Source organism: Pipra filicauda, unplaced genomic scaffold, assembly GCF_003945595.2.
Source record: "Pipra filicauda isolate LSUMZ 115617 unplaced genomic scaffold, ASM394559v2 scaffold149_size4050908_pilon, whole genome shotgun sequence".
Lineage (NCBI taxonomy): Eukaryota > Metazoa > Chordata > Aves > Passeriformes > Pipridae > Pipra > Pipra filicauda.
Window position 1 is genome coordinate 3,701,908 of NW_024103984.1, and position 13,065 is coordinate 3,714,972.

The window sequence follows — 13,065 nt, forward strand, 5'->3', positions numbered from 1 at the left end:
TGTCAGTGACATTCTCATCTTGTGCCTTGCTCACTGTTGAGCTTGGAAAGATATCTTGCTTGTGCCCTTGCTCTTTATGAAAGGGATAAACCTACTTTAATGGCATAAAGACATAATCATAGAATCACAGAATAGTTTGAGTTGGACCCTTCAAAGGTCACCTAATCCAACCCCCCTGCAGTGAGCAGGAACATCTTCAACTAGATCAGGTTGCTCAGAGCCCCATCCAACCTGACCTTGAATATTTCCAGGGATGGGGCATCCACCACCTCTCTGGGCAATCTCTTCCAGTGTTTCACCACCATCATTGAGAAAACTTCTTTCTTATATCCAATCTATATCGACTCTCCTTCCGTTTAAAAACATTACCCCTTGTCCTATTGCAACAGGCCCTGCTAAAAAGACAATCATTACCTTTCAGATCAGAATTTTTATGTTGTCACGTATTGCTGTGATGATTCCTCAGTTCACCAGCTCAGCACTCTTTGATGAAGGGCAGTACATCAGTGACTTACATTTTCAGACTGTACATTTGCTTGTCTGGTCCCATACTCCTGTCCACCAAGCAGCTTGAACTCAGGCCTTTCAGCAACCTTCAACCACTTACCCAACAGGCACAGAAACACCAAATTTTCACAGTGCCAAGATATGCTAACGACTGAAAAGCTGGGGATGGACAGGAATTTTCAGGTGAGCTTTCCTGAAACTTTTGAAACCTACTCTTCCAGAGACACTGCATCTGCTATACACAGAAGGCCTAACAGGGCAGCTTTATGGGAGTAGGCTCCTACTTAAAATAGAGGAGTAAATAATATTGTGTTCTGAACCAGTTTCCCACAATCAGTCTCTCTCTCTCTAGCAGACTATGCCCTGGTTATGCCACATTCTCCCCAAGTGAGGACAGTTTATGTTTCCCACCCCCAAGCAGTGTGTGTGGTGTATATCACTGAACCAACATACATCCATGGGCATCTGATTTCAGTGCTAACCTGGGCTCCTGGGACTGATCCTTTCAGGTCACTGGCCAGTTTTTGTTGATCTAAAGTTTTTAAAGAGTACTACACTGTTAAGAATCATTTTTTAAGTGTATAATTTTTGGAGCTTGGACTCTAGGACTTCAATACTTATTTACAAGAGCTAAGAATTTCCAAATAGAAATACAATACCATAGATGTCTAACTATAACAACTGCATATTCCAATGCCATATTTAAATACTTACAGCTATCCGGAATTCCTTTCAAAATTAACATCTGATGCCCTTAGTACAGCAAACTTTGCCATGCTCTGTTGAAAGCAACTTCTAACCACTTCACATCTAAAAAATTTTGACATACTGGTATTTTCTAAACCTGCAGCAATGAGAAAAGGATGAAACCAGCTGAGAACATTTCTTTAATAAATTCTTTTTAAAAACAGTGATAAGTAGTTTCTCTACAGTATTTATTTCCAATTTACAAGTAGCACTTAAATAAAACAAGTCTCTAGGAGGTGAACATGACAATGAAAAGTCATTATAACAAAAGCTTTGCACAAAACATACTGAAATCACAGAGTAATGATAAAAATTAAGCAAGAGAAGTATGACCCCAAACAAAATGTTCCATTTACTAAGTAATTTCCATGGAGTTGTGCTTGTCAACTTCTGGAATATCTGTTAAGTGATGAAAAAAAGGGCGACCGTGAACACAGCCTTTATTTTCCTTTCCAAGCTGTTGCTTCATCCTGTAAATTGTGTTTTGTACATCTTCTTTTGACAAATGTAAGGGCAGCTGCCGAGCTAAACGTACTGCTTCTCCCTGTGGAAAGGAAAAACAAAAACAAAACCCCAAGAGTTTTAAAGTATCACTTTTTAGCACATTAGCCTGGGGCTACCAGAAAGCAGGCATGAAGCACTCACTGTTTAAAGGTCATTCTTTTCTGCTGATAAATACTCTGAATCCCAAAAACCTAAATGTAACTCTAAACATACCTTACTGGTCAGTTCCTGACACTTCTACAATGGAGCCATGCACAGTCAGTCTCCTGGTCATGTTTGCAACCTTTTGCTTTTGGAGTCCACTTCTGCAAGATGCTTTGTGTTTCTAAAGATCTTATTTCCTGTTGGCATCATTCACTTTCAGCATCAGCTGAAGATGTTTACCAGTTCACAAGACACGTCCTACACCACGTGAACTAACATAAATTCAGTCAGCCAGCTAAACAAATTTTGAAAAATACTCTAGTGAAACCTTAGATTAATGTTGTATTTACTATTGTCTATTGCATCCGGTTATCTCACTATACTGTAAAGCAGAGGTGACTGCTAAAGCACACACCCTCAAATAACTAAGCAACTTCAAAAAGAAGTTGTCAGGTTTTTTGTTTCCTCCTTCAAGATGGGACTTCCTGCCATTGCCTTCTCTTCCGTACTTAAGTCGTGTTGCTTAGACAAAAATGGATGTGGCATAAAATCTCCCCTCCTGTTGTACAAAACTGAGCAGCATTCATAGTGATTTAATCTGAATCTGCCCATTTTGTTTGTCTGAAATTTTCCCCTCCTCTTCCAAGTGGGAAAAAGATAACTGTGGAATATTCTGTACCCTGGAAGGCTGATTCTTTAACCATTACCCTATTCTTTCTTCTGCACTGAACAGTGTGGACTTACAAGACTGTTGGTTGTCAGTATGTGTCTCTGTTAACCACAGAAGTTACTGGTGTTAACTAAATACAAGCATTTGCAGAGGCATATGGGGTTCACTGCATGTGGGACTTCATTTTTTGTTTCAATGTCTTAATTCCAGTGACAGCTTGCTTTTCTGGCAAAAGTAATATCCACTTATGTATCTCTGCCCTTTCTCTGAATGAATCATAGGAATTTTTCTTCTTTAAGTGGAAAAGGTGCACTTTCCAATTTTCGCAGTATATGTCCCATTGAGGCTTACATGAAAATTAAGCTTCAATTAACACCTACTTTTCATAAACTATTACCTTAAATCATTTTATAACTACTTCATAGATTTATTTACATAAGAGATAAATTTGGATGACTATTCTGGATTCAACTGCCTTCTAGACTTTGTAAACCAATTCTGTGGCAGCTTTGTATTCTAACACAGAGAAATGCATTTCTAGTCTGAAAACCGCCTGTGTAGAAGAATCACTTTGTGAACATCAGCTTTCAGCATGTATTACATCCCACTGGATAAGTCTAATGGAAGTATTTTGGTAAGCAATGCACAACCCATAAACCTCAGAGAGGATATGACATCCTCCTTTTCAAAAGTAACTTCTGTTTAGAACGCAATGACATTAATTAAAACAGAAAGCTGGAGAAAGATTTTCAACCTGTTGAAGAAATTATAAGTATAGCTGGCTAATACTTCAAAGCAAGTTTCTGTCTTACCTCCAAGTAATTTACCACTTTGAGAGGCCTACATTCATACACTTCCTTTGCATTTCCATTAACTACTGCACTCAGAATTTCTTTCAAATCAGAAATACCGTAATATGGCAGACAATTTGCCATCCCTTCTATTTCCAGATGACTTTCTGCAGCTGAAACACCTGAAAATACAAAAACAAAGCAGTAATTCATGCACTGCTTAAACTTCTATTCTGGAGCAATTAATAGAAAATTAAACTGATGTAAAGCCACTTAGTAAATTAGTCTCACAAATTCAATACAATTAGAAAACTTTATTTGCTCCTCCCTTGGAATGAAAAGTATTTATTTGTACAATGTTTCCTTATTATGATCTGTGCTTATTCACATCACAAATGTCTCAACTCACACTAATTCAAATCCTAGCTGGCACTGTTCAATGCTTAAAACATTTTGCAGCATTCCCAGTCTTGAGCACAGCTTTAATTAAAGCTTCTGTGACTTTAATTAAACATACATGAAATTAAAGTAGAAGCCAGCAATAAAACACAATTTAGTTTGAAAAAAATTGAAACAGAATGTTGGCACTATTTCCTATGTAATTGGTTTAAACATCTGTAGAGTTCAAATGTTATCATAACACATTTAGCTTCTACTGAAATGAAAAGCATTTTTTTCTCCTACCACAGCTGAGGAAAAACCTAAAGGGTCTGTGACTGACTTCATATTATCATTTACATCATATCGCTGCTGCAGCAGGTACCACTCTGAGTAGGAATGATGAATAAAACATTTAAACAGCCTTCCTAACAAATCTTCAAGCTTTGAAGATTAAGTGATTTCACTTCACTTTCTTTTTCACATGACTTGCAAAAAAATTGAATGAAGTGCTCCTGCACAGCTGAATTTTCTCCCACTCCCAATCAGGAGCAAGCTCTCTGCTGGTCGGGCTCACATATTCTCATGCAGTCCTTCAGACCCCTCCTCTTATTCATGCTGGGTGCACAGAAATCTCAACCCTGCACAGCCACCTTCCCTTCCCCACCACTACAAGTCTAACAAGTAAAGAATTTCACAAGGAGAGCATGGAAAAAGACAATTCATAATGAAAATAAATCCACTCTTGTGTAACAGCCCCAGGTAGGATAAATTACATTCAGTGCAAGTCACGAATGCTTTTTGTAAGGTCAAAAGAGCTGGAGACAAATAGATTGATCCAAGGTGGATTAAACTAACAAACTGTGATAAGGGACAATACCTGTTCCTAATCCAAACAACAATATGAAATATTTCAGAAGTGAAAGTATACATGTCACCACAAGGTACTTTAATTAGGTAGTAGAACAAGGCTGTTATCCATGCCCAGGTACTGTTTTTTTGACAGTCATTAAATAACAGCAGAGATGAACAGGAAGACTGTGCAGATTGAAACTATTCCTTAATATGGGTGTGTCACCAGGTAAATAATGCTGTTGGGCCTCTTTAAGCCACATGGCACGAGACACTTTGACCAGAATGGGAATTCAATATAGTGAACAACACTCCAACCCTCCAAAAAATCACATACCTTTCTTACAGCTACATATTTAACACTGCTTTACACCTGAAACTTTTTTTTTGTTTTTCACCCAGCCTTGTCTTCCTTCTCTTTCCCAAGCTGCCTCTTCCTAATCACGACCAGCAAGCACAGACATATTTTTATGCACTGCTGTAAACTTGTGATCAGATTCAGCTTAAAGCAAAATGTTAAATTATCTAAAAGTTCACCAGTTATTAGAGGTGAGATAAGATGATGTACTATGCCAGTATTTCCCCATGGGAAAGCCTGCCAGCAAGAGACAGGAGGAAAAGATGAAGTCTTTTTAATTTCCTTCAGCGCTTTTCTCTCATTTTTGTCCCATTTTTGCTTTAATGAAAGTTTAGATTTGAGTAATTGTTCCAGCCTGTTTATCTTACTTTCTCTCTAAAATTAGAAGTCAATCTACTCGACAACCTTTCAATAGTTACCTCTCTATATGCTACCGAACACAAGACACAAAATTTTGTGAGGTTTCAAGTGTTCAGATTTTCAGTTTAAAACCTTGTATTTCCAGTGCTTCCTTTTAAAATTTTATGACAGTGAAGTTCTGGATTTGCAAAACATTTCCTATACATACTCTTCAGTTTCACCAACAGCCATCCTTCCATCTGCAAATTTTGACAGCCAGATTTGACTTCACCATTCTGCTCATTAATCTGAAAGGCAGAGGGGGCTTTAAAGAGTTTAACATAAGAACAAACAGTACAAATCCCAGCTAAGGGAAGTTGTCTTCTTGGGTATTTCTGTTTGTGTGCCATTCTCCTTTTCTGCTTACAGTCTTTAAACTGCAAAGTAGCCCACTGCATGCTGATTAACAACTAGTTATCTGCAAGCCTTTGCAGGAACTCTCATACTGGCAACATTTGATGATATAAGCAGACGTCCAAGCCTCGATGTACTTGTAAATTTTTGACAAAATATACATTAAGATTTTTGAGTATTCAAACAGCAGTCTTCAAGCAGTTTCCATGGCAGTTTCTATTAAATACTTTGCAACTTCCAAAGAACATATTTCCATGAACAAATAAACTAGCTTTCACATGACTAAAAATGTGGATTTCTCATTGCTACAAATTTCCCCTTTCTCTTTTCAAACAAAGCATTTACAACCATCTTTGGATAATTCCTTCTAGATGGCCAGGAAAAACTGTTCCCTTCCAGCTGCCACCTAGATTAGGTGACACTATAACACTGTCTATCTTCTAGTCTATGGTCAAAATCAAAGTGAAATTAAGTAGCAGCATGATTTTCCACTGGTGGGTTACAAGAGCTGAGGCAGCTGTTATTATCAAGAATGATTGGTTATTTACCTATTATTGCTCTTTGAAGGCTCATAAGCACATTCTTTGTATATGGATATGTTGGCTACTCATACTCAGGCAGACAATTCTACCCTAAAAGCCTGCCCTGGAGCATGGCCCAAGGCCCACCATTGTTACAAAAGCAGGTAAGGTGTTCCTTGCTCTCAGTTCCTCTCCAGCCAAGAATTCACAATTCCAGGACTTTCACAAGGGCAGATGGACAGATGTGCAGTGAAGGTACATAAGACAAACACATCTTAAGAAGAACTGGACAGAAAGTAATCCTTCTTACTTCTTGAAATGCTTCTCTGCACGTCGATGTCACTGTGAGCAAACAAATGCCTGGCAGATCCCAGAACACTGAGTATTAAGTAATTTGCTTTATTAAGTAAAAGCAAACAGATTGCTCTCCCAAAGGTAGCATCACTTGGAGGCTCAGTAAGGCCAGAACATGAGGGGGTGGGAGGGCAGTGGAAGACAGACTGGAGCTCAGCGTCACAGCCTTGCAAATTACAACAACTGGCACATTCCACAAAGAAATCATTGATTTTGCCTAACTGACATACTGACAGCAAGAAGCATTTTCTGGGCTATTTCACAACATGTTTTTCACTGTCAGCTATCCAGAGAAAAATCTAGTTGAAAACTCCTCAGACTGCTGAGCAATTAATATAAAGAGAAATGGGGAGACAACACAAAAGATCTTAGTCTACCAAAACCATGAAGAAGATAGGGCACTTCCAAAATCTAGGATACTTGGAACAACTTCGGCTGCAGTCATAGACAGTCTCTGAACAATGTGGAGTAAATGTAAATTACCTTTCTGCCTTATAACAAGAACACATTGAAAGGGCAGACTTATTGTCAAATAAAACAACAGGCAAGTAAGGCCTGGAACTCCCACACTCTTGTAAAAATAAATATCCAAAGGTGCATTTGTGAAAAAGGAAAACATAGCTGGAAGTGCAAACAGTTTTCCCACCAAAATGACAGCACAAGAACAAAACTCCATGTGCAACTGAGTTCTTGCTGGAAAGAAAACACCTAATTAGACCTTTCAAAAACCCACTAGTAGTAGTGCATCTGGTGCCACGTGGTTCAGAGCAAGGCATGTCCATGGTAGGCCTGTGAGGAAGACTCCTGGAAAGTTACTGGAGTAACTAATTAACCTCAGAACCACCCCACGAGCTAAAAGGTCTTGGCCATTAAAGTGTATAGTTGGATTTCTATGAATGAAAAGCCCTGTGAGGGAATAAGATTCAATTTTTGACTATTAATCCCAAGACCTGACAAATTTAGTGCAAGACTAATGCATTACAATTCTTTTATCCTATGACTGATGTTGCCCCTTACAGACAAGTCATCCAAATAAGGAAAAACCAATATTATGTGGGTGGGGTTTTTTTCAAGCAAGCAACTGTCAGAATCAAAATCCTTATAAAAAGCCCCTCTGTGCTGAGAGTTGCCAAAAAGTACGAATTTGAACTGCAAAGAATTATCTTTAACAAAGATCAGTGGAGATGCACACCCAATCCAACATGGGAATTACCAAAGTCACCTTCCAAATTAAGGCAGCTGCTCAGATTTTCTTGCTATTAAATAAACAGTCAGTTCTGTAAAACACCCCAAAACCGAAAGGAAATAAGGAATGAATACATGGTACTATATTTAAGTAATTATTTTAATCTAGGAAACTGTCCTATGAGATGCACAATACCAAAGCAAGGGGTCTGGCATTCCAAATTAGTATCTGAGTATTACGAATAACTTAATATATGGCAGTGGGCAGCAACTGTCTGGGTCCTTCTCTTCTTTGGCAGAATATGTGTGGAAATTTAAACAAATAATCAGGGCAACCTCCTAGACTAACAGTCCTCTTCAAAGACCACCAGGGGTCAAGGAAAGCCTCTTCTGTGATTAAAATTTCTGAACACCAAACTGGAGGAGCTAAGTTTCTTTTTGTTCTTGCTTTGGAAGGTATTTTAGAGCTACCAATGGTATCACAGACTTATTCATATGGAACAACAGAAAGGCTTATTATTTGGCAAGAGGAAATTATCAGAAATACCACTTTCCCATTCAGATTCAAAGGTAAAGAACAGATCTTTTGCTTGTAACATAAAAAAAGGATCTGTCTCAGAAAAAGGAAACTTTCTACCACAGAAAATGAAACTCTTTGCCCAGGATGAAAAAGGGAGCCATGCACTAGTGGCTATTAATAAAAAATTAACCAGCAGTCAGAGAGGAACACTAATGTGACTATGTCAGGGATGAAGTCCTAAAGGAAAGTATTGACCTTCAAACATACTACAGTGGACCCTGACAGCAAGAAAGAGTTGATAGTTCAGTTGAGAAACAGCAAATACTAGGGCTGATCCAATTAATCAAAAAAGTTGGGAAAAATTGAGTTACAAAGGTATGTGCACAGAGAAAGGGGTTCCAGTGTGCTCCTGTGAATGCTGCCAAGGTGAAACTCTCCAGCTGTCATGGGTTAAGTGCACATTTTTATTCTGGATATCTCTCCATAGCAATCATTCACCATGCAAAGCAGAACCTCTGGCCCCAAAAATCTTTCTGAAGCAACTTCTAGTTCAACAACATTTGAATTCCCTGCTTTCAGGATGTGTCTGAATTTCAAAAAAACCACAAAAATAAAAACTGAATTCAGACAGAGAAAAAAATAATGCTTCTGTAAGGATAGTGAAGAAGGTTTTGTGAGACAAACTTGTTATTTCAGAGCTGAGAAATCCTACAGAATACTCAGGTCTAAGTGGGACAAATCAACTCCTGGTCTGCAGGTCACTTTCTGTAAAGATTATACAACAACAATCTATGAACTAAAGAACCCAAATGCATAGTGGAATTCCCTGAGAAGGACATATAAGGAATGTTAATAATTAATACCTGTGTTTCTAAAAATCAGCTTTAATAAGTATTTGTGGAAGACAGTGTATTTCAGGGACAAGATTAAATAAAAAAAGAAAAAGGAGGGACTGATGAAGTATTAATAAAAATCCTTGGGTCAGCTGGAAAAAAAGCTGGGAGAAATTCCATTTGTTTGCTGGTATTTCTACCTTCATCTGCAGTGGTATGCTCTTTTTATACAAGAGGCTGTAACTGCTATAATGTCATCAGCAGAAGCTTATAAACATGACTGACAAGACTCAGATGTTATTAACATTTCCCTTGAGTAGTTAAAATAGAAGACTGGGACAAAGAACTGAATTAGATTCCCATTCTTCACTGGGCTATCCGCATGGTACCAATCAAGTCCATGACCATGGTTCATCAACCTGCACAGTGCAAGAGCAGTTTCCTCACAAGACTTCCTTAAATTTACATCTTAGGAACACTGGAGTGGAAGACAGTTACTACTTCCCAGTTACTGTGTCGAGTTCCTTGCTATTATAGTGTACAATTCCGCTTTAAACTAATCAAGCTGTCTTAGAAGTAGTTTCCCATTTGTGCTGGTTTTGGCCAAGATAGTCAATTTTGTTCACAGTAGCCAGTGTGGGGCTGTGCTTTGGATTTGTGCTGCAAACAGTGTTGGTAAAACAGGGACATTTTTGCTATTGCTGAGCACGGCTTGCGTGGAGTCAAGCCCTTTTTTGCTCCTCACCCCACCCCACCAGCGAGAGGGCTGGGTGTGCACAAGGATTTGGGAGGGGACACAGCCAGACTGCTGACCCCAACTGACTACAGGGACATTCCACACCATGTGGCATCATGCTCAGCACAGAAGGCTGGGGGAAGAAGAAGGACGAGGGGGACATTCAGTGTGACACTGTTTGTCTTCACAAATCACTGCTACCTGTGATGGAGCTCAGCTTCCCTGGGGAGGGTTCAACACCTGCCTGCCCGTGGGAGGCAGGGAATTAATTCCTTGGTTTGTTTCGCTTCTGTACACAACTTTGCTTTGCCTGTTACAGCTCAACCCATGGGTTTTCTCACTTTTACCCTCCCAATTCTCTCCCCCACCCCACTGTGGGGGTAGTGAGTGAGTGGCTGTGTGGGGCTGAGCTGCGGGCTGGGGTTACACCATGACACATCTCCAGTACCACAAGATCGGTCAACAACCCTCTTCTGCTGTTGCCTGCAAACTGTCTTCAAATCTTCACATTCAATTTATTCACATCCAGTTTACATTAATTAGATTTTGAGCAAATTTACAATATCAGGAGGTAGGAAAAAAAAAAGTATGTGAGCAAAAGTGCTAAGACACAATCCCTCTCTCCCATATGTGTCTAGGACCATATCACAGACCTCCTCAGCTTTAATTTGCTAGACTGAATAAACCTTGTAAGAGCTGTCTCTTACAGTACACACTTCATTTCCCTAATCATTCACTCTAGGATTATTACCATGAACACCTCTTCCACAAAGGTTTTGCTATTTATGTAGAGATTTAGTCAGTCAGAAAGAAGTTTCCTTGGTTTTGCTGTGCATGATTCAGTAAGGAAAACAGCTTAGGCTCTGTTCTTCCCAAGAGCCAGCCTCTGAGTGAAGAAGTTGGTCTACATCCCTTTTTTGTACCTACCCTTAAAAGATCCCATATGTTACAGTACATCTGTCATCACTGTACATATGTGGGGATCTGTAACACATGAAGCTATAGCATTTCTAACAGCTCTTATGGTGAATCTTTTCTGTGAGCTGTCAGCTAGGTACTACCCCCAAAGACGCTCCCTTTTCTTGGAATTCTGCTGGAGAATTTGTGATCTGCAGAACCAACACTGGGTGGGTTGCCCCTGGGTTTTCAACAGCATCCCTATAAATTGTTCTTCAGAAAAATGCATAAATATTTGAGCTCTCTTGCTAAGGTTAAAGGATCTTATACGAAACACATTTATTCTGTGATCAACACAGAGGTATTGAAAAGCATGCTCCCTCAAAAACAAGTCCAGATCAAACTCCATGGAGAAGTGTGGTGATCCTGTGACCACCTCTCTTTGCTGGCCCCTTTGGGCTCTGTGTCACAACTGCGATAGGGAAGTACATCATTAACCAGATCCAGCTGCTCACTGGACCTCCTCAACTGCTCAACAGCAGAGGAATGGTCAGCTAAAGCAGAAGCTTCTGCAAGTAACACCATGGAAGAAGATGCCAGGACATGGGGAATTCTCATCAGTTTAATCTAAATTGTCAGAATGGCAATAAAGGATATGAGCATCGAGCATTTTGAGAAAAGAATTGAAAGTGAGGAAACCATGAATTTAAAAGCATTCTTCAAAATTCTATTAAAGCTTTCAGTTCAGTTATCCATTACTCAATGTTCTGTGTAGAAGATTACATTCTTTGCCAAGGAATAAAACCTCAATGTTAAGGAAAGCAGAATGCTAGTGCTTTAAAAGGCAAAGTGATGTAGAATAACATGATCTAAATTAACAATAACTTAAATCATTATATCATAAGAAACAAGCTCAAATATGACTAAAAGATTTTAAAACCATCATACCTTCTATCACTTTTATCTGGAATCCATTTGCTACAAGCCTTGGATCTGATAAATAACCTGATCCATGGAAACTCTGGTAATTCTTCTGCATTTTATAAAGAGCAGCCATGTACTGAGATCCACCAATAAGACTGCAAAAAAAATCCCCAAAGTGTTAAAACCAAAATCCTTACTGTGAAAATTAAAATTGTGCAAAAAAGACACAGAAAAAGGTAGCAAGTGATAAGGAATGATCAAGACTTTTAAAAGTATTTTGAAAAAGCAATTTGTTTACAGAAACAAAATCAGAACTATTCACATATCTTAGTGAGTTACCAAGCTTAGGCATATAGTAATAATAATTATATCAGCCATTCCCTAATCCATGGATGAAAGTCAGCTACAGTGACATTGTGAAAATGTGGAGCATCTAACTGTCTTCAGGGGGAAAGAGATTTGTCTTTGCTGCACTACCAGTGAAACTGTTCAAAAATCATACTTATTTCAACTGGAACAAGACCGAGTGTGCTCATTACTTCAAGGTAAAAGTATAAAACCCAAAAATCTGTTCCTACAGATAAATGAATGCACAAATAATGATAGAATTAGCAAAGAGGGCCTTGCCAGAGTTTACTGTGAATAATTATCAAATGATACTTCAAATAACATACAAATTTTTGCTCAATATATATTTGTACAGTACCTGTCTGTTAACATAATTGGCTCATCCAGTTTCTCTGCTGGCAACTTATGGTTCATCAGTAACCTTTTACATAGCAGGGCTTCTTCCAATCTATATGGATTCAGCAACTTCAGCTTTTTTTCAGTAGCAAATATCCAGACATCAGGACAACTCTGGCGACGGATCAGGAAAAGCTCTTGTTTGTCTGAAACATTTTTCTCCTGTCTCTGAAGGTGACGTCTACAGGAACTCAGAGAGAAAGGCACTGTCACAATTTTCACGGGCTGTTCAGGTTTCCCCTTCTTTTCAATCTGATCATGGAATATCTTGTCAAGCTTCTTCTGGTCAGATGCAGAACTCTTTAGCTTGGCTTTCTGTTTTCCTGTCTCCTTTGCTGGCCGGTGCACTGCCTGGGCACTGACTTTCTTGACCTCTCTGTTGTACCGTTCCAGGTCCTTGGCGGCTTTTATTTCATAACTTAAAAGAGAAAACAAACCAGGAACAGAATCAGATAAAAAGCCCCAAACCCCAACTAACTCCTAACACCTTGAACCAGAAGGTAAGGTAAGCAGGAACAATGTCTGTGGTTCCTTCAAGCATCCACACCAATATGCTTTCTGCTGTGACAGGGATGGCAGGACAACGGGGCCTGTGCCTGTATTACATTACACTTTGAAGACAAGTTGCAAATTTTCCTTCATCATGA

The 13,065-nt window shown here is 39.0% G+C and overlaps 1 protein-coding gene across 6 annotated transcripts in view; it reads right to left on the reverse strand.

Moving 5' to 3' along the window:
* Positions 1-1,381: 1,381 nt before the first annotated feature.
* PMS1 (PMS1 homolog 1, mismatch repair system component) overlaps positions 1,382-13,065 on the reverse strand; it is a 44,884-nt gene continuing 33,200 nt past the window's right edge. For all 6 annotated transcript variants that reach the window (XM_039378830.1, XM_027737495.2, XM_027737493.2 and 3 more), the window contains 4 exons: positions 12,381-12,836; positions 11,699-11,829; positions 3,385-3,545; positions 1,382-1,798 (listed from right to left, as the gene is read on the reverse strand). In XM_039378830.1, coding sequence (XP_039234764.1) covers positions 1,610-1,798; positions 3,385-3,545; positions 11,699-11,829; positions 12,381-12,836 — 937 coding nt within the window. In that variant the 3' untranslated portion in view covers positions 1,382-1,609. The remainder of the gene's footprint in view (positions 1,799-3,384; positions 3,546-11,698; positions 11,830-12,380; positions 12,837-13,065) is intronic.